At 37.0% G+C, this 20,860-nt stretch overlaps 1 protein-coding gene across 1 annotated transcript in view; it reads left to right on the forward strand.

The window, feature by feature from the left end:
* LOC134653943 (potassium voltage-gated channel protein Shaw-like) overlaps window positions 1-20,860 on the forward strand; it is a 272,060-nt gene that overhangs the window by 47,413 nt on the left and 203,787 nt on the right. The window contains exon 4 of the mRNA XM_063509313.1: window positions 14,305-14,484. Coding sequence (XP_063365383.1) covers window positions 14,305-14,484 — 180 coding nt within the window. The remainder of the gene's footprint in view (window positions 1-14,304; window positions 14,485-20,860) is intronic.

Here is a 20,860-nt window from a genome sequence, read left to right on the forward strand (position 1 = left end):
CATTATATTTTTTGGACTAAAAATACCAGCTGTATTTTTCTTTGACAGAGTTCAAAATTTGATGCTCCCTCGGGGAAATAATGTGCGTAAACAGATATTTTAGGATCAGTTCTAAATATAGACATTGGATTAACGTGACATAGCCTTCATTTCAAATGAGTGCCTCCAGGGGCCCATTTGATGGGTATATATTATTAGTGTAGGTGTCAATGGAAAATAGTCTTCAGATTGACTTCGTTTTACCTAAACATCTTCTTAATAAACACTATTTGTTTTTAAGGCCGTAGTTGTATTTATTTATGGATCACCAACGGATCATATAACCACACAAATATAAGAACATACAGGAATACAAAACATGTTGTATTTTATAAACGATATATAACAAAATCTTTTCAATGGAACATAATTTCGAAGTTAGGTTCATCTAAAGAATCTTCTTTAAACGGTTTTGTATCGTCGGTATACTTCCAAAACATGGTGATAACTGACAAAATGGTCAAAAATTAGTTATATATACAGTTTTGTTAAAATTTTGTTGTTTTAAATATATATGTGGCATTTTTTAATTTATTGTTATTATTTAGAAAGTTATAGAGTGTAAAAACGTAATAACAGACAAGAAATAAAATATAATGTGCACGTAAAAAATAATAAGGGTACTTAAAACTACATAATTTCATAAAACTGGTCACGTAAAATATATAAGGTAACCTTTACATTTTTTGCCTGAATGTAAATAATTAAGAACCTAAAGTTACAGCATCTGGTAAAACACTATTTATCACTATTTACTTGTACACATTTCTTTCAAAACATTGTGTAGTTTACAACTAGATAATATTAAGTTCACTTAAAACTGTTTAAAATATGCTCGTTAATTGCAAAAAGAAACAGTAATATACAATTTTTACAGTTATTTAATTAACAAGGAGTGTATTGTCACCCATATTTCTTCACTAAAGGAGGGAAAAGTCAAAAATTGCAAGAATAATTCACTTATAACTCTTTACCTGTAAATAGTAACACGATGCATGTCATTTATTACTTTTTATTGCTACGTTAGTTTTTATAATTTGCTTATAATCCCGGGTAAAAGGATATTTATTATCTTTCTCATTATTTTCAATTATATAAATATACATTTTTATATATTTTTTACGTAATATTAATGTTACTCCATTTTGTATACAGGCAAAACATGTTAACTAACACGTCCCATTTTTTTATCGGCCAATATTTGACATTATTCAAATTGAAAATATCAATTTCACCAATTTAAGGCAATTTTAACATCTCAAAAATGTCATATCTAGAATTAAATTAGTAAAAACGCGTTTCTAAATTCAAACATTTAAGGGTCAAAGTTTCAACTCGCGTTTTCTCGAAACTATGTTTCAGTTAGTTATCATGTTTTAGAAGTATACCGACGGATATCTTTATTTCCTTTTCTTACTAAGACGTCCGTCTAACTAATAAAAGGAATCTCAGTAATATTCTTAAAGTAGAAAATCTTGTCAGAATAAGACAGCGGACATTAGCACACTTAAAAAGGAAACAAAAAAGAAAAGTATTCACACAAAATCAGAAAACTATCTAGTCAACGAAATAGCTATCCAATCCTTTTAGCGACGGGACATAAATGTACCGAATGTGCCTGTGCACATTTATCAAATGTCCATTTGGGTATGACCTGCGTAACGACTCGCTTATTCACTGGCTCGTAGTTACATGGGAGGTCTAGATAATCTGGTGGCATGTCTGGTGCTATTGGAAATGAACGGTGCTCCATTAGAAGCGGTATGGGGCACATGATGTTTTTGTACAGTAATGTTTGGCATCTTGATGTGGTTAAGTTCTTAAATGTGATATTTTGCCGTCATTCTTAAGGTTTTGTACACAAAAGGTGATAAATAGAAACAAATAGGGTGAACCCGAACTAAAACAAGGGATCTTACACGAATCGACATCCCATAATTATACTATAACTAATATCTGGAAGACCGAACTTTGCTCGGAAAACATGTAAAAACTCAAAAATATACGTTTTCCCAGAGATAAGACCTAGCTAGATCGGCTTTTCGCCCCCGAAAACCACCCATATAGCAAATTTCATCGAAATCGTTAGAGCCGTTTCTGAGATCCCCGAAATATATATATATAAATAAATAAATAAATATATGTATATACAAGAATTGCTCGTTTAAAGGTATAAGATTGCCTTGTGTGAGCTATAATTCAAATAAGTAAAATACATTCATCAGGGACAATTTATGAATATACTAATACTTAATACTTAGGTTTCTCTTTTTCTATTTTGTATATATTTCTGTACTTATTGAAAATGTTGTCCAAATGTTTTTTTCTGTCTTGTATCTTTTTTCCCTTTTTGTACAAAGAATTGTCACTTTCTCCTTCCTAATGTTTCTCAGATTCGATTAATTTTCTCTTTTGTGTTTGTACTTCCGAATAAATTATTTCTCTTCATGTATAAATTGTACCTATACATTTTACATTATGTTTCACCGTTTTCAAGCCCGGGCCTTCCAGCCCCGTAGTATGAACCAATTAGTGTTCTAATAACAACGCCTCCGTCCTTTCGCCTGTCCGTTTATGTCTGACAGCGGGCAAAATCTAATTAACCATTAAAGGTAGACTAGATGGTGAAAAATTTTCACTGATAATGATCTCAGTATGTTATATTTTATTTCGCTGCAACAAATAATAATAATTAGTGATTTAATTGAATTAAGAGAAATCCTATACAAGAATGATTGATTTTATGCATTCTTTATTAAACTTCGGTTAAGGCGCATAAGAAGGATATATTTTAGTGGAAATATTCACTGTCAACGGTTAGTTATTGGTAGTTCCCGGAGTAGTGAGTTCGAGTCTCGGCCGAGGCAGTGAGTCTTCACTTATAATTTCTTAGCATTGTGGTATCGTCTGCAGACGTTTCTCAGTGTAAACAAATTTTTATCAAGAAGAAACGTCTGCGAGCGATACTATATGTTAAAGAAATGAAAAATGGACACCGGCAAGACTCTAACTTGCGACCATTGGAACACCGGCTGACGTCTACCAAAAAGTTTCTTAGTGTGCCTAATTTTAAAAGAATTCTAAAAACGCTCAAAAAAAATCAAACGTTATATACCTAATAGTAAAAGGTGTTAGTAATTAGTATGCGTAACTATTGTTACCTACTTAACTTAATAAAATTTCAAATAACAATACAAAAAGCTTTTTATCCTCCCAATATATTCAAACCATTCTCTTTCCGATATATCGCGGTAGAGTGACAAAGCAAAATCTGCATAGCAAAGGGCCAAAGAAAACTTCCCTATTTAGCTGAAGGCAAAAATATTAATCAAATATGGGTGAAAGTTTGCCTTGTCCAGCCATCTGTTGCTTTCAGTTTAGACGGTGTGTTATGTCATATGCGACTAGCGACAAGCGGCAGAAATTTTCTGTTATGATCTCTAAGGTTCTTCTTCTTCAAGATACGTAAGACTATCCCGTTCGGTCATTTCCCCCCACCCCTCATGCCCGATCCAGTTAAAATACTAGATTCATGTTCTGTTTTGATTCTCAAACTACAGCCATAATATTTGAGCTTTAAGGACACACGCGCGAGTACTTCGTGTGATCATCCTGGCATTTTGCCACGTCTCAGGGGAGCCTGGGGTCCGCTTGACAGCTAGGCTCTAGTTTTTACGAAAGCGACTGCCATCTGACCTTGGGGTTGTGCAAAAATCACGCGAGGTGTTTTTGGCTAATTTTTGACCCCCCCCTCTCCCTTGGTGATATTTGGTGTGTGAGTGGGTGTGGTTGGCTACGCTTGTTATTAATAAACGATTGATTGATTGATATAATATATTTATGAAGAACCCGCTACAGTTTATTCCTTGGACTTGTTCTGGCAAGCTCTGGCATGAAACTGATTCCTTGCTAATGGGTATATTTATGGGGGTATTTATTAGTTTATTAGAGCGGTAAATCAAAGGGCCGGGGGACAAAGATATGGTTTCTATTTTGTACAATTATTCTTGTCTTCTTGATGAGTAAGGTTTCCAGAGCTTTCACTGAACATCATCAGGCGGTCTAGTATCAGTTGCTTTCTCGCGCGCGACTCCATACATCTGGCGCGACTTCAAGTATGGACTCGCGCGCGAGAACGCAAGTCATGCTACGTATTACAAATTAAAGATATCTTATTGATACGGTTTAACACCCCGTGGCACTGATTAAAATAACCGACCTGGTTTCACATTACATCTCAAAACTTTTTTGTAGTAAAAGCGTTGCGAGACTTGCACCTTTTTACATGTAATGTTTTTGATGGGATCTCATTCGATATTTACTGAATGCAACAGATGTCATATATATGTACAGCTTGGTTTTAATGTTTCTTTAGTTCAAAAATGGGCTTGTACGATTGTAGAATTTGTAGACATTACAGCTTGCCACGACAGTGTAACTTTTAACATGTCTTTTTATATTTTAAAAGGTCGGCAACGTCGGCAACCTGTTTGTTGGACGGTTACATGCGTCCACAGGCTGCAGTTGCCGCTTACCATTGTTTGCCAATTTATAATTCTGACGTAAAAATATCAATAAGATTTTCTTGCATTTTTGGGTTAGTAAAAAGAAAGTTTTTATTTTTCACGAAGATAATAGCGTCTTTTGATGCAAGAGGGGTTCGGATTTCGTTGAAATGTACAATATTATTGCCTTATAAAATCTTATTTCAATACTTTTTAGTGGCAAAAAAGGATCAATCTGGGTACCTCAAAATGTCTGCTTATATCCGATATGTCTGCTGCCGATAGTCACAAGAGAGACCATTTTTGGGATTACTCAACATTAAAAACTCGAAAATACGCTACTGCACCTCATTAAGTTTATGTCATTCTTCAGTAGAACTTTTCTTCTTTTAGGTATAAAAAGTTAACTAATTCAAAATCACCCAAAACTAATAATTTAGTCGGTATACTGTGATTCGGTGCCTTGCTAACTTTAATTTCTTCATTAAACAGATTTTAACAACGTCAAAACTTTGTTCCTAGTTACAATTTTCATCTTAAAATTATCTAAGACCTAGATAGAATTAATTAAAACAAAAGCAAAAGTTCTAAGTTTCCCAAATGTGGGGACTAGTCTTGTTTAGGTCTATAAATATTTGAACTAACAACATCTAGATTAAGATAGGTTTCCACGTTTCAAAGTTTAACAAGGTCTGTTAATGTGGTAGCTGAAAGTTCTGTAATCAGCCGCCGAATCTGAGTAAAGGACTTAGACCGGGCCGTGCCCGGGCCGAGGCGTCCGACATGCCATATGTAGCGTTTGCGATAGGTACCGTAAAACGGGGTGAGTAGGTTTCGCGGGGAGAGGCGGATTACGAATGGGGAGAGAAGGGGGTAAGAAGGGATTTTAAGGCTACTGCTACAAAAATAATGTATTCTAATTTAAAATGGAGCTATAGTAATACGCATAATAAAAAAAATCGGTCCAACAATATTCCAAAATCACCTTTGTATGAAAACCCCTCTCACCCCAAATACGAGGCACTACGGGGTGAGGTGGGTTTTCCTCTTTATCGTCAAAGTTATGAAATGGAACTACCCAAAATAAAATAAAAACTAAAATACAAACGTCCAGAACACATATTATATACACCATTCAGTTTTCATATGTAAAAATAAAATGTTATCGAGGTTTGAATTTCAGTTTTAACCCTACTCACCCCATTTTACGGTATGTTGTCTACGGGGCCAGGTTAATATGGCAGACACACACTATGCCTATTACAATGCGTCACGGCGTGATAAAATGAATAGAATTGTAGAATAGAATTGGTTTATTAATTATAAAAACACAATATAAATTTGTATCTCAAACTTATACGTATTCTAAATAGTTATCGTCAAGCATTTATAATTATACACATTATTTAAATTACAATTTATTTGAAACTTAAATTATGGACAAATAATAAGGTCAGGTTCCCCCTAATTAGGAGTGTTAATTCCTTTATTATCTATTTGCAAACCTCTATAATTGATTCGTGTTTGTTAGAAAGAGACAAATTTTAACAGATGGCTGCTAAAAAAAAAGTTTATGCAAAAGCGTCAACTGCCACTTCATCACTTTCAACCCAAAACTAAATAATTCTTAAGCTGCCCGAAGGTTCCTAAATCGACTTAGTGACAGTAAAGTTGTGTTAGGCAATGGTTTAACATTAATTTCAAATAAGGAAAATAGTCAGTACAACATTAGGTATACCTAAAAAAATTTGCTATAGGCCCTGAACCCCTAGTGTAAATTTCAGCGCGACGTGCGTTCGCGTTGCATTATAGAAGAAATTTATTCAGAAAACGCTTAAATTTATGTATTACATGAGACAGCAGAGAACTAATTAGGTATGGGATATATATATAATTCTTGTATGGGATTTTGAACAGCGCGCCAAGCTCACGTTTTGGAAACTCAAAATCCCGTACAAAATGACACTTAACGCAAACGCGTACGTCACGTCACGCTATCGAATGAAATTTACACTAGGGGTTCAGAGACTTTAGCAAAAATTTTATTAAGGCGTAGGTACGTCACTTTTTCGCTGAAAAATCGACGCAAAGTTACCTTAGACAGACTTGAAGTTAAATGATTGTACTTTTATAAAATAGTGCCTAGACAGCACGTCAGCGAAATTGTTTACTTTTGATATTTATCAGAACAAATTTCCTTCCAAACTTACCTTAAAATTTTCAAATTCATCAAAATATCTCTTTCACAAGACCAACTTTCAGTCGCTACACCTTAATTTTTGACACGCGGGTCGCATTCGATTTTAGATCTTGTGTATACGGGTGAGGGTCGAGATTCCTTCGTGGTATAGTTTCTTGTAAACAGTTTGTTTTCGTTGATACTACTAACCGTTGTGACACAACGTGGTGCCAGGGAGAACAGAACAGTCACTTACTAGCGATTTTTCAAAAAAAAAATTTTTTCAGGTCAAAAAGGCGCTCTCATACAATCGATGTAACGCTCTCATTTTTAAACGACATCCTTAAATTACATGAAACTTGGCATGAACATTTGAATTGGCTTCTGGTACTTAAGTATTTTTCATATATCTTAAAGTACGATGACAGATGTCATCTCCATACAATTTATAACATTAAAACGCAAATCAACCAAAATAATTATGTATTGAGTAGACAGATTTCGCCGCACCCAAGCTATTTAAAAATCGAAGGGGCTTTATTAATCCTAATTCCTAAACATAAATCGTATTTCGCTGGATTAACCTAATGGTGACAAATGACATTAATTCATTAAGGCATTCTGACGCATGCGTCCTGCAGGTTTGGGGGCATTCATTAATCACGTACTAAAAAGTACGCTGTTTGTCACCGTCATGTTATTACTTATAACATTTAGGTAACATTTTCATAAAATTAGCCTATTTGCACGTAAGCACGTAAAAACAAAAAAAATGAAAAGTCTGCCCTCTCTCTCACGCAAGTTACCGCAACATAAACAAAGGATCAGCATTCCATTATCCGGGATTACCCGGGACCGAGAGATTCGGACACGCCGCGTACTATTCCGGCGGGAATTCCCGGGAAGGGAATAAATAGGGCTTATTTGATTATAGCTGGAAGTGACGGCCGGGAATTAATGAAGTATTTGGTGTGTGGGAAAAATTAATTGTGTAGTGATGGTTGTTGATGCGGAAATGAAATATGATAGCGTATGTAGGGTACAAGTGACACGAATAAAGGATGACTCACGCTAGACCGGGCTGTGCTCGGGCCGGGCGTCCGACATGTCATTTTTTATGACGGCTGATCGGTGATCACGTGGTGCTTTCCATAGAAAACGAAGCGCCGGTAGCTCCGGCCCGGACACGGCCTGGTCTAACGTGAATAAAGTGAAAATAAGAACACTCAGCAAAACTATTAGCTTAGTATATCTCCATCAACAATCTAGTTAGGGTTCCGAAAAACGGGACCCTATTACTAAGACTCCACTGTCCGTCTGTCTGTCTGTCACCATGCTGTATCTCATGAACCGTGATAGCTACAGTTGAAATTTTCACAGATGATGTAAGTATTTCTGTTGCCGCTATTAACAACAAATACTAAAAAGTACGGAAACCTCGGTGGGCGAGTCGGACTCGCACTTGTCTAGTTTTATTTTTTTGTAGTTTCGGCGATGCGACTCTATTTACTGTTAGGTACCTACCTACTAACCTAAAATATATATATGTCGCAGTACGATAGATAAAGCCGTTATATAGTTATAACGTTATATAATATATTATAGTTATATTCCTAGTAAGATATTACTATCTTACTAGGAATATGAATATAATATCTACGTACTATACGGCATATAACTATATCCCTAGGGATATAACTAGACCTCCGCCGCACCGCCGCTCTCCTACCTACAATTACTATCTTACTAGGAATATGATTATAATACGTACTTTACGGCATATAACTGGATATAACTACCGACTGTTCCAGGTCTGTACATATTTGAAGTGGCAAAGGTAGTTCGAAAAACTCTTAATGAATTTAGAATGCGTGGTCCTAACTTCCGAAATGGAAATAATCTCCTCCCTAACCGGCACAGACTAAAAAAGTCTGAACAATGTGTGTGGTACATAGGTCCTAGAATTTATAATCGTTTGCCAAATAATTTGAAGTCAGCAGAATTATCAGACAATAATATGTTTATTAGAAAGCTAAAGGAATATTTAATAGATAAGGCGTTCTACTCATTCGATGAATTTATGAATCCAAACAATGTTATATGTGATTATTGAAATGAGATACTTATTATTGTTAATATAAAATTAAGATGTAAATATGTATAATAAAATAAACTTACGTTATGAATAAAGAAATTGAAATTGAAATATACCTCCGCCGCACCGCCGCACTCCTATCTACCATTAGTACTATCTTACTAGGAATATGATTATAATACGTACTATACGGCATATAACTACATCCCTAGGGATATAACTATACCTCCGCCGCACCGCCGCACTCCTACCTACAATTATTTCACTAAACTTAATCCAGTAATATAACTATATCACTAAACTAAAGACGTATTATAGTTATATTCCTAGTAAGATAGTAATGAATCGCTTTCGCATAACTATGTTACGACATATAATTATATCCCTAGGGTTATAACTATATAACGGCTTTATCTATCGTAATGCGACATATATCATATAAAAACCGGCCAAGTGCGAATCGGACTCGCGTTCCCAGGGTTTCGTACATTAAGTCCGACTCACGCTTGACTGCACATTTCTAATAGGTCTTCCTGTCATCTATATAGGTAAAGAACTATTTTGTTCTAAATTTTAGGCCCAGTAGTTTCGGAGATAAATGGAGGGGGGGGGGGGGGAATGGTCCTATATATGTGATCCTATTTGAGGGTTCCGTTTATATCTTTACCCTAACCCTAATATCACGTACCTACGAGCAAATCTTGTATAGGTATTTATTTATTTATATGTACATATATACATATATTTCAGGGATCTCGGGAACGGCTCTAACGATTTTGATGCTATTAAAAGTAGCCAACATTACGTTAGCAGCTTTAGACTATCATGAGCACTAAAACCCTTTTTATTTTAAAATTCTTCGGGTATTTTAAAATGAATACGCAATTCGCAAAAACTCCGATGACGATGCAAATTTTGCGAGCGTTTCTCTGCGCTGAGCAATTCATTCTACGCATTTTAATTAAAATTGATTTCTAAGCTTAGTCTCTGTATGTAAGTTGGGTGGAATTGAAAATGAAGTCCAAATTGAAACTAATGACGTGACCGAAGAACTTTGTGATGTTGATGTCAAAAAGTGTAGGTATTTAATTTACGACTAAGCGCTTGCACCATCCCTCTAACCCGGGGTTAACCGGTTAAACCGTTAACTCGGTGTCAAATTGTACTGGTAACCATGGTAACTCCAAGGTAAACCACAACTTAGCCCTCTTGTTAAACAAATAAATACATAAGTACATATTACGAGTATTATAGTGTTATTTACATGTTTTATTGCTATAATACTTTTTCTGTAACTACGATACGTACACGGTTTTTTTACTAAACGTTTCAAAAATTATAATTATTTAACTAAAAAAGTAGGTATTATAGTCTACCTTTCATTCTCTTTTACTTTTCATAAAACATTAACGTTTTGTTAAATGGGCGTTTTTAGGGTTCCGTAGCCAAATGGCAAAAAACGGAACCCTTATAGATTCGTCATGTCTGTCTGTCTGTCCGTCTGTCTGTCCGTCCGTATGTCACAGCCAATTTTCTCCGAAACTATAAGAACTATACTGTTGAAACTTGGTAAGTAGATGTATTCTGTGAACCGCATTAAGATTTTCACACAAAAATAGAAAAAAAACAATAAATTTTTGGGGTTCCCCATACTTCGAACTGAAACTCAAAATTTTTTTTTTCATCTAACCCATACGTGTGGGGTATCTATGGATAGGTCTTCAAAAATGATATAGAGGTTCCTAATATCATTTTTTTCTAAACTGAATAGTTTGCGCGAGAGACACTTCCAAAGTGGTAAAATGTGTGTCCCCCCCCCCTAACTTCTAAAATAAGAGAATGATAAAACTAAAAAAAATATATGATGTACATTACCATGTAAACTTCCACCGAAAATTGGTTTGAACGAGATCTAGCAAGTACTTTTTTTTTAATACGTCATAAATCGCCTAAATACGGAACCCTTCATGGGCGAGTCCGACTCGCACTTGGCCGCTTTTTTTTGTTGTTGACAACAAAAAAAACGCCCACATACGCTTCCATTCCAAGTACCTACCAGTAAGCCTGAAGTATGAAAACATTAATGCCCGTAATAAAACATTTAGTCAACAAGGAAGTCATAATCCGCTTATATCTGAGAGTTAATCAACAAACAGTGGTTTTTATTTGTACGTACATGTCCCACCACATAACGGACGTAAAAGTCACTAGAAAACCAATTCGAATTTAGACTTTATTGCGTAAAAATACGGTATGTAATTGAATGAGTATTCCTATGGGCGTTACGACTGTTAGGTATATGTGGATACAGTCTAAATCATTATTGTCAACTTTATCTAAAAGGGATAAAGCAAACAGATGAGATGATGTACTTGTGCGATTGATTGTACACGCTGTTTGGTATAAATGTGTTTTATTTTAGCCTTTGGCGTCACTCGGCTGGATGTAATAGTACTTGAATCCGATCCAAAGTAGCGAATAAAACAACGCTCCACAAGTAATGGACCCGGGTATGTCTTTTAACTACGTCCAAAAGAGTGGTACAGATATAGTGCATAGTTATTTTCCATAGTATTTTCACGGTAACCTACAAACGTGTCTTGCTATTTCAGTCTCGGTACAACTGAGAGTGGCTGTGAAGTAGACGGCAGGGGTTTTAATATTTAATTGCACACTATTACTTACGTTGTAGATAATTGAAACAAGCTAAAATATAAACGAAATAATTATTTTTCCCTTTTTTTTGATGACCCAGGGGGAATCCCTTATGGATCACTGGCCCGGGAGAAGCCCAGTGGGTATGTCCGACTTCCACGGACTAAACCCCCTGGGGTGTTCCGCCGCGCGCTTTGTAGGCGGGGTTTCGGGAACTCAGTTGTAGACCTCCGATACAATAATTATTTTACCTTATCTCAATCCACATCAGATACACAAAACATTCAGGACTTAGCATTGTCTTTTCCACAAACATTTCTATTTTGCCCACGGAATCTTGTAAGATTTACGTCATATTACTTTTCCGTGGCCTTATCCCAATAATCAGCCAGCCTATTATGGATAGCTTTATCCATCTTTATCCACGTGATAAAATAACTGTCACTGTTTAACACCGTGGGAAAGAAAGTGACGGACACCGTTTTATCACGCTGTCACGTAGACAAGAACGACCATCATATCCGTACAGGAGACCGATTCAGATTTCACAACCTGTCGCTTTCGATCTTATTGTGATACGACGTTGAAAAACGATCGATCAGTGATCCAAGATACGAGATGCAAGAAATTTATTGATAAAAGTCAATGTTTTACAAGTCAGCAAAAAGTAGGTACTCACATATTTCACAAAAAATAGAAGGTACAGCATTTATATACCTAGTAATATTTATGTCACTTATTATTAAATATAAAACGTAATTTAAGTGAAACAAAATAAATTACAATATAAATATAATATAAATAAATAATTATAATATAAAAAAAAACATCATTTAAGGTTCTCTATTCATAGGCGCTTTTTGCTACATACGACTCTCCCGTCTTATGTACGCGTTTGAAAACAAACCTGAAAATCTCAAATATCTAAAAACTTAACTCTTCCTCCAGAAAGTGACAATAAAACAAACGCCAAACCCCCGGCCATAAACAGTGGAAGCACGCCAAACCGTTTTGGTCGGGTTTACAGCGGTCGTAAATACAGTCTTTCAATTTATCTGCAGGCTACAGTACAGGCTATAGTACAGGCTAAAGTACAGGCTTTGTTCTACGCAGTTAGGGTTTAGTACGGACTAGACGCAAGCTAATCTGGTTATTTAATATAGCTTGGCTAGGCACCGTCGGCCCGATTTAAACAATGCCACAGAATAAATATAATAGTACTAAGTACAGAAGACTCACTCTAACAAAACGCGTCTGTTACGATCAGTACGGATATGATGGTCGTTCTTGTCTACGTGACAGCGTGATAAAACGGTGTCTGTCACTTTCTTTCCCACGGTGTTAAACAGTGACAGTTATTTTATCACGTGGATAAAGATGGATAAAGCTATCCATAATAGGCTGGCTGCACAGATATGGCCGCTAGGTGGCGACAGCGCCACGCGCGGCTTATGGCTTTCCCCAAAATTGGGGCCGAACGGATGTACTTTTAGCTACCTGTAGCAAAGCGACGAAATCGCGGAGTGAGACACTCCTGACAATGCTTATTAGAAGCTACAGCGGTACGGGTACCGATCTGTCAGTGTCAAAAGTGACGTTTTTTGGTTGAATAAATGTCACTTTTGAGACTGAGTGATCATTATCGTACCGCTGTGACTTCTTATAAACATCGTTCGAATCGGGCCGTGTCTCATTTCAAACATAGACAGACAGAATCATGTCTTTGTCTTATGTAGTTTTTTTGTTCTTATTTATGGTAAAATTTGGTTTGCCAGACTATACTTACCTAATGAAATGTAAAACAGGGCCAAGCGCGTATCGGACCACGCATAACGGTGTGATCCGTACCTTCATTCAATAAAAAAGGCCTACAAGCAAAAGTTTTTATGACAAAAATCTATAAACGCTTAAGATAATTTCCGTGGTTTGTTTAGCTTTTAAAGTTAGAGGGGCGGAGGGGGGAATGTCTCTGATTTTCGGAGCGTTTATTCCCAAAAGTATTACATTAATCAAAAAACGATCTTAGCAACCTTAATGATATTTATATAGAAAAGAAATATACCAACTACACACTGCAGTGTAATTAATTATACACCAAATTTTCACCCAAACACATTTCAGCCAAAGTCCAGCCGCAGACAACTTTATCAGTATACACAGTTTTACCTTAAATGCTGTCAACTATCACTTTGATACTAAACGAAGTAAATAAATAGATATTTGCTGTGACTTATGCTGTTTTAGTATTGGGTGTATCTTCCCTCGTAATATTACCCACGCCCCGCTAGGGGCTGTTTCCTGAAATAACCTGCAGACTAGTGCTTACAGGTATCTAGATTAGATCTGTACGTTAGTCTGTGAATTAACAATGAGCACTATTTAGTGGTTGCTAAATACAAATTAAAATTAGAGACTGTTGTAAAGATTTTTTTGAATGCACTGAATAGCATGAAGAATTATTATTAACGCAAAATTTTAGTTTTATATTGATTTTTTACTCGTCTTGAGGAATCTATAGGTAACCTTAAAAAAAGATTAAAGTTAGCTCGAGAGTAAAAAAATCACGAAAACATGTTTAATTTTCATTTATTTTCAGAAATATATCGTTACCTATCTCGCATGTATGAGTACAACCTATCTTTAAGTATATGTAACTAGCGACCCGCCCCGGCTTCGCACGTGTTACCAAATTATACATAAACCTTCCTCTTGAATCACTCTATCTATTAAAAAAAAAACACATCAAAATCCGTTGCGTATTTTTAAAAATCTAAGCATACATAGGGACAGACAGACAGCGGGAAGCGAATAACTGAACTATTCTTTCACAGAACACCCTGGCGATCCTCGACAAGTTGGACATTGACAGCGAAAAGCCTTCAGAAGAGGAAATCGCTCGACTCTTCGGTTACGAAGAGGCCTACTTCGCTGGGGAGCTCGGCGCCTGGCAGAGGCTCAAGCCGAGGGTCTGGGCTCTGTTTGATGAGCCTTCTAGCTCACCGCCCGCTAAGGTAAGACAGCACTCTCTCTCTCTCTCTCTCTTTCTCTCTGTCTGCTTCTCTTCGCTGGCAGAGGCTCAAGCCGAGGGTATGGGCTCTGTTTGATGAGCCTAAGTAAGACAGCACTCTCTTTCTCTCTACGCCGGCGAGATCGGCGCCTGGCAGAGGCTCAAGCCGAGGGTCTGGGCTCTGTTTGATGAGCCTTCTAGCTCACCGCCCGCTAAGGTAAGACAGCACTCTCTCTCTGCTTCTCTTTGCCGGGGAGCTGAGGGTCTGGCAGAGGCTCAAGCCGAGGGTATGGGCTCTGTTTGATGAGCCTAAAGTAAGACAGCACTCACTTTCTCTCTACGCCGGCGAGATCGGCGCCTGGCAGAGGCTCAAGCCGAGGGTCTGGGCTCTGTTTGATGAGCCTTCTAGCTCACCGCCCGCTAAGGTAAGACAGTACTCTCTCTCTCTCTCTCTTTTTCTCTCTGCTTCTCTTTGCCGGGGAGCTGAGGGTCTGGCAGAGGCTCAAGCCGAGGGTATGGGCTCTGTTTGATGAGCCTAAAGTAAGACAGCACTCGCTTTCTCTCTACGCTGGCGAGATCGGCGCCTGGCAGAGGCTCAAGCCGAGGGTCTGGGGTCTGTTTGATGAGCCTTCTAGCTTCACCGCCCGCTAAGGCAGCATTTATGCTTCGACTTGGCCGCTCCGAGCCTATTTGCTAGATATTGAGAATCTAGGACTCTAGGTAGTTATATTGTAGTCTGGAAAACACAACTTGTCAGTCAGTAACTATGCTCATCCCTTTCTTTTGGGGGCTAGTACTAGCATAAGACCAACACAGTATCATCTCTCTGTCTAACTGCCAAAAACTATATTTTATAATCTAGCACATTCCCATTTTAAACGCAACTCATTTAGTTTCATACTATACCACATTTTCGCACCAGTTTCCTTAAATGTTAATGTTTTCTACATTTATTTGGCACCAAAACATAAAAAGCAAATTCCATCCTCATTGTACAAATAATAAGGTTGATTTTTGAATATCACGTGATAACTTGGCTAATAAAGTAACCCATCTCTCACACCTGTGCCCTTTGAATTAAGGGCAATTAGCGTTGCCAGCTAATTTAGTAATTATTCTTTTTGAAATGTTAATGTCAGGAAATGTAGAACAAATATGAAGTAAGTCCAAACTGAAATATGAAACCTGAATTTTTAGGAAGGGTTTACTCATCTTGCCAAGTAACTACTTATATAATTTTACTAACGAGTTAAGGTGTTTTTGGTATTTAATTAGGTAATTAGGTTTGTGTTTCCATGTACATTTATTCTGAGGTTGTGCAATAAAGAGGATTTGTATTGTATTGTACCTAGCCTAATATTTTATAGTTATGTATCCAAAATTAAAAGTTAAAGATTCAAAAAACCCCTACGCTGTATCCCAAAAATATCCATTTTATGCTAAAAAACCTCACATCATTTTGGAAAAGAGCTGATACTCTTCAAACTGCTGGGTCGATTTCTCTATCAAACATAGCTATAGTTCGTTTTTTTAGCATTAGAAAGAACTTGAAAGAAGGTAAGCGATTTTGACATGTCTTTTAATTGAAAAACACTTTTTAAAAATCAATAACTATTACTTATGAAAGCAGAAGACTATAAAAGATCGTATTAGATTCATAATTGTTACATATTTACCGTAACTTATTTTTAAAATGTGTTTTTCAATTAAAAGACACATCAAGTTTGTTTACCTTATTTCTAATGCTAAAAAAACGAAGTATATGAAACGCAAAAACTCGATTTCACGTAAAAAAAAATCGTATTGAAATCGGTCCATCCGTTGGATAGCTACGATGCCACAGACAGACAGATAAACATCGGTGTCAAACATATAACATCCCTCTTTTTGCGTCAGGGGTTTTATTTTAATTTTTAATTTTATTTGGTAGGTATAGTAAAAAAAATAGCATGGCGGATTATAAGCGTTGCCCACTTTCTAAGCCAGTGGTATAAGTAATACTCACACATTAACCTCATTTCCTAACCCTTGTCCGTGTCCACTAATCCCTGAAGAAGCGGCCCATATATCCGCCAGACACAGACCTCTTACCAGTCATTTTGATGAAACATGCGCGACATGGGACGGTATGGAGGCCTAGCGGTAAGAGCGTGCGACTTTGAATCCGGAGGTCGTAGGTTTCAGTACCAATGAGTTTTTTGAAACTTATGTACGAAATAGTACCCCTCTGGGTTGGAAGGTCAGATAGCAGTCGCTTTCGTAAAAACTAATGCCTACGCCAAATATTGGGATTAGTTTCCACGCGGACCCCAGGCTCCCATGAGCCGTGGCAAAATGCCAGGGCAACGCGAAGAAGATGAGGGAAATCTAGGATAGCGAACATGGTTCATGTAAGTAGAAAAATAAGTCAACATTATGTCATACCAGCGTATTGCTAGTGATGATGATGATTGATGAAAACTATCTCATTTCCACTCTAGGGTCTTAAACCTCCACCGATGTACAGTTAAGAGTTGCTGTTTGTATGACACGGAGTCTGCTAGTCGTAGTCAATAGTAAGAGCGCTTATCGTCCGCTAAGGCCGGGGCAATTAGGCCCGCGACTCGCCAACCTGAATTATTGACCTACAGCTTTAGTCATCTCGTGAGTCTCTCAGGAAAAGTAAATATGTGGCTTTCTATCAGAGAAGGGTCCTTATGCTTCATGATCTTTATTTTTATTTGATATTATAATATTTTATAATCTAACAACTCTGTCGTTGACATTTTCCTACCAATCCGGATATAATGCGTCCAAGTCGTCCGGCCATTTCCATTTCAATCTGCCTGCACCCCAGTATGCACCCATCTATGGTATTTCATGAAACCCACTTAATAACCATTTTGGTTCGCCTTTCCGGGTCCATGCCGCAGACATGTTTATAGCTATTTTTTTAAAGATATTCCTATATCAGACTGATTCCTAGTTATTTTAGGCAAACGAGCAGACGAATCACCTTATAGTAAGTAATTACATTGTATACTTTCTTTTAATTGTATCTTAACCTGTCTTATGTACAATAAAGTGTTTACATACATACATTACCGTCGCCCGTAGACACCTCCAATACAACCCCTCTGTTGTAAGTGCGTTGCCGGCCTATAGGATGGGATGGGATGGGCCTATATTCAAGGTCGTATCGGTCTGGAAATACCGCAGGCGACAGTTCAGTCCACGGATTAGCTGTGCTAAATGTTGAAAAATACACCCAGTTTACTTAATACATTACCAGTAGCTAATCCTTTTGTATTATTAACCAAACCATTTCAAAACGAAATCAATGACAGGATAATCCTACAAATAGTTAAACCAGTTAGATAAGCCTATAAGCCTAAAATTTGCACGAAATAATGTTCGAGCTACGGATAAATTCAGATTCGGATTCAACCGAAAATATAATCGTTAAAATTCAACTCGATTTATCTCTAACCTAAATCGAAATTTAATTCGAGCATTCCAATAGAAGTAGGGCGAATTCTAGTTTTATTCGCAAAACGATGGGACAAAGTAGATTTTTCTAAAAACGATAAGCTTTTTATGAAAGCTCAGGTGAACGTTTCAGGGACCTGTGCAAAAGTGTCATTAAGGGCTTAAAATGTTTTTATCTGTTGGAAGTTTGGAAGAAGAAAGAAAAAAAAAGTCATTTATTCGATAAAGCACACATACTACACCGGATAAAAAGATGAAAAAAAGAAAAAAAAAAGAAATGGATAACAGAAACAATACAAAGACAAAAATGATATACACACAGACAAAAAATAAATTACACTTGAGTCCGGCAATGTGTGCAGTAAGGAAAAGGCTTTGGCTCAGCATTTGTCGAGGCAAAATTGCAACGCTGTTTATTCTGCCAAGGCCTGAGGGAGTGACTTAATTATACTACACATACCTAATAAAAAAACAATAAAGTAAACGATAAGCAAATTGCAATAAATAAATAGTAATATTCGTGATACCTACATACAAAAAAGAAATAATAGTATTTAGGTTGAGTTTCCATATTTTAAAATGCTTTTACTAATTTTGAAATATGGAAGCAAATTTCAAGGGTAACAGGAGAACATAGCTTTAGAAACAGGTTACGACCTTATACGACACACATAACCAAAGAGTAAAGTAAGTATATAGGCACACACTTTTATAGAGCGCCAGGAGGACGATTCTAATTCAACAACTTGTTCTGGTTTTGGACTGGTTTTGATATGACCTTGACGATTGTCTTACTGACTGGCGCGCGTCTTAAGCACGACTTTCACTTCATTTCACATGCACCAATCAGTGTGAATCGCTAACGGCTCAGCCACTACATTACGCAACTGGTGACGGCGGCAGCGACAACCATAGGTGGGAACGAAGAGTCCGATCGCTATGTCTCGCTCCAACCTATGGTTAACAGCTGGCGTCGTCGCATGTCGCTCAATGTCATGGCCGAGGCCGAGCCGTAACGCTGATTGGCTCTACGCTAAAAGTCGTATCAAAATAAGTTGAAATAATATTAAAATTGTTCAAGCTGAATCGAGGTCGATTGACCCTGAACTCGAAGGTTGCTACGAAAATATAAAATAAATTATTTAAAAAATAATGTGGAGATTTAAATAAATATTATGTCTACATGTGTATGTTATGTCTACATAACGTTAGAATGCTTCTACAATTTTCGCCGTACAAATAGAAAACTAAAACAATAAACTTATATCGTCTTACAGGTCAATTCGAACGTACCAACACTGATATTAGAATTATATTTGCATCGTGTTACTTAGTTATCGTGCATTTCGCTTATACAGTCGCCATCAGATATATCGGAGCGGCCAAGGTCCTCACAAATATCTGAGCACGCCTCTATTGTAAAAGCCTAAGAGTGCTTGTTCAGATATTGTGAACACCTTGGCCGCTCCGATATATCTGATGGCGACTGTACTTGTCCGTACATCTATTGGCGCAGGCGAAACGTACGATAGCTAAATACTTGTTTCCCATAAAGTTTTAAGTCATAATGTATTGTTTGTCATACGATCATTAGTCATAAAACTGAAACCGTTAACTTTTAACTTTTCAGGATTTTCGTAAGGTTATCCTATAGATAGATGGGTTAGGTTAGGTTACGTTTGTTTTATAGCAATCCTGAAAAGTGACGCGTTTCTGAACCAAATAAATTATGACTAACGAAAACGCGGGCAAACAATACAGTCATTATGACATTTATGACTTTAAACTTTTTGGGAAACAATAGAGACCCAAATACTTAACATGATTGAAATAGCATTCTGATATCAGTGTTTGTTCGAATTGGCCTAATAGCTTGAAATACCTTATGATGTTGTTTACGGTTGTACGTTGTTTCATATACTACATTTTCGTAGAATTGCGCTTCATAGAAAATGTTTCTCATATTATCATTTCATAGAATGATCAACTTCCAGTGCACATACATTGTAGAAGATCTATTTGTATATTTTTTATAGTTCAGAAAATTAATGTTTCGAAATTCATTTTATGAAATTTCAGGTCATATATTATTATTCCTTATAATATTAAGTTTATATAAAACTTGTTTCCAAGGCTGCATATTCATAGAATTGTGTTTCTCATTTTATTAAACTTAATATTTTAATTTTCTAACCTAACCTAACCTACTTTTCTGGCAACAGTTTGTTTCTGCGGTGGTCGCAGTTCTAACTTAACCTAGTCTACTTTTCTAGCAAGTTTGTTTCTGCGGGGCTCGCAGTTCTAACCTAACCTAACCTACTTTTCTGGCAACAGTTAGTTTTCGCAGGGGTCGCAGTTCTAACCTAACCTAACCTACTTTTCTAGCAACAGTTTGTTTCTGCGGGGGTCGCAGTTCTAACCTAACCTAACCTACTTTTCTGGCAACAGTTTGTTTCCGCAGGGGTCGCAATTCTAACCTAACCTAACCTACTTTTCTAGCAACAGTTTGTTTCTGCGGGGGTCGCAGTTCTAACCTAACCTTACCTACTTTTCTGGCAACAGTTTGTTTCCGCAGGGGTCGCAGTTCTAACCTAACCTAACCTACTTTTCTAGCAACAGTTTGTTTCTGTGGGGGTCGCAGTTCCAACCTAACCTAACCTACTTTTCTGGCAACAGTTTGTTTCCGCAGGGGTCGCAGTTCTAACCTAACCTAACCTACTTTTCTGGCAGCAATTTGTTTCCGCAGGGGTCGCAGTTCTAACCTAACCTACTTTTCTAGCAACAGTTTGTTTTTGCGGGGGTCGCAGTTCTAACCTAACCTAACCTACTTTTCTGGCAACAGTTTGTTTCCGCAGGGGTCGCAGTTCTAACCTAACCTACTTTTCTAGCAACAATTTGTTTCTGCGGGGGTC

The sequence above is a fragment of the Cydia amplana genome, chromosome 14 (genome assembly GCF_948474715.1).
Source record: "Cydia amplana chromosome 14, ilCydAmpl1.1, whole genome shotgun sequence".
NCBI lineage: Eukaryota > Metazoa > Arthropoda > Insecta > Lepidoptera > Tortricidae > Cydia > Cydia amplana.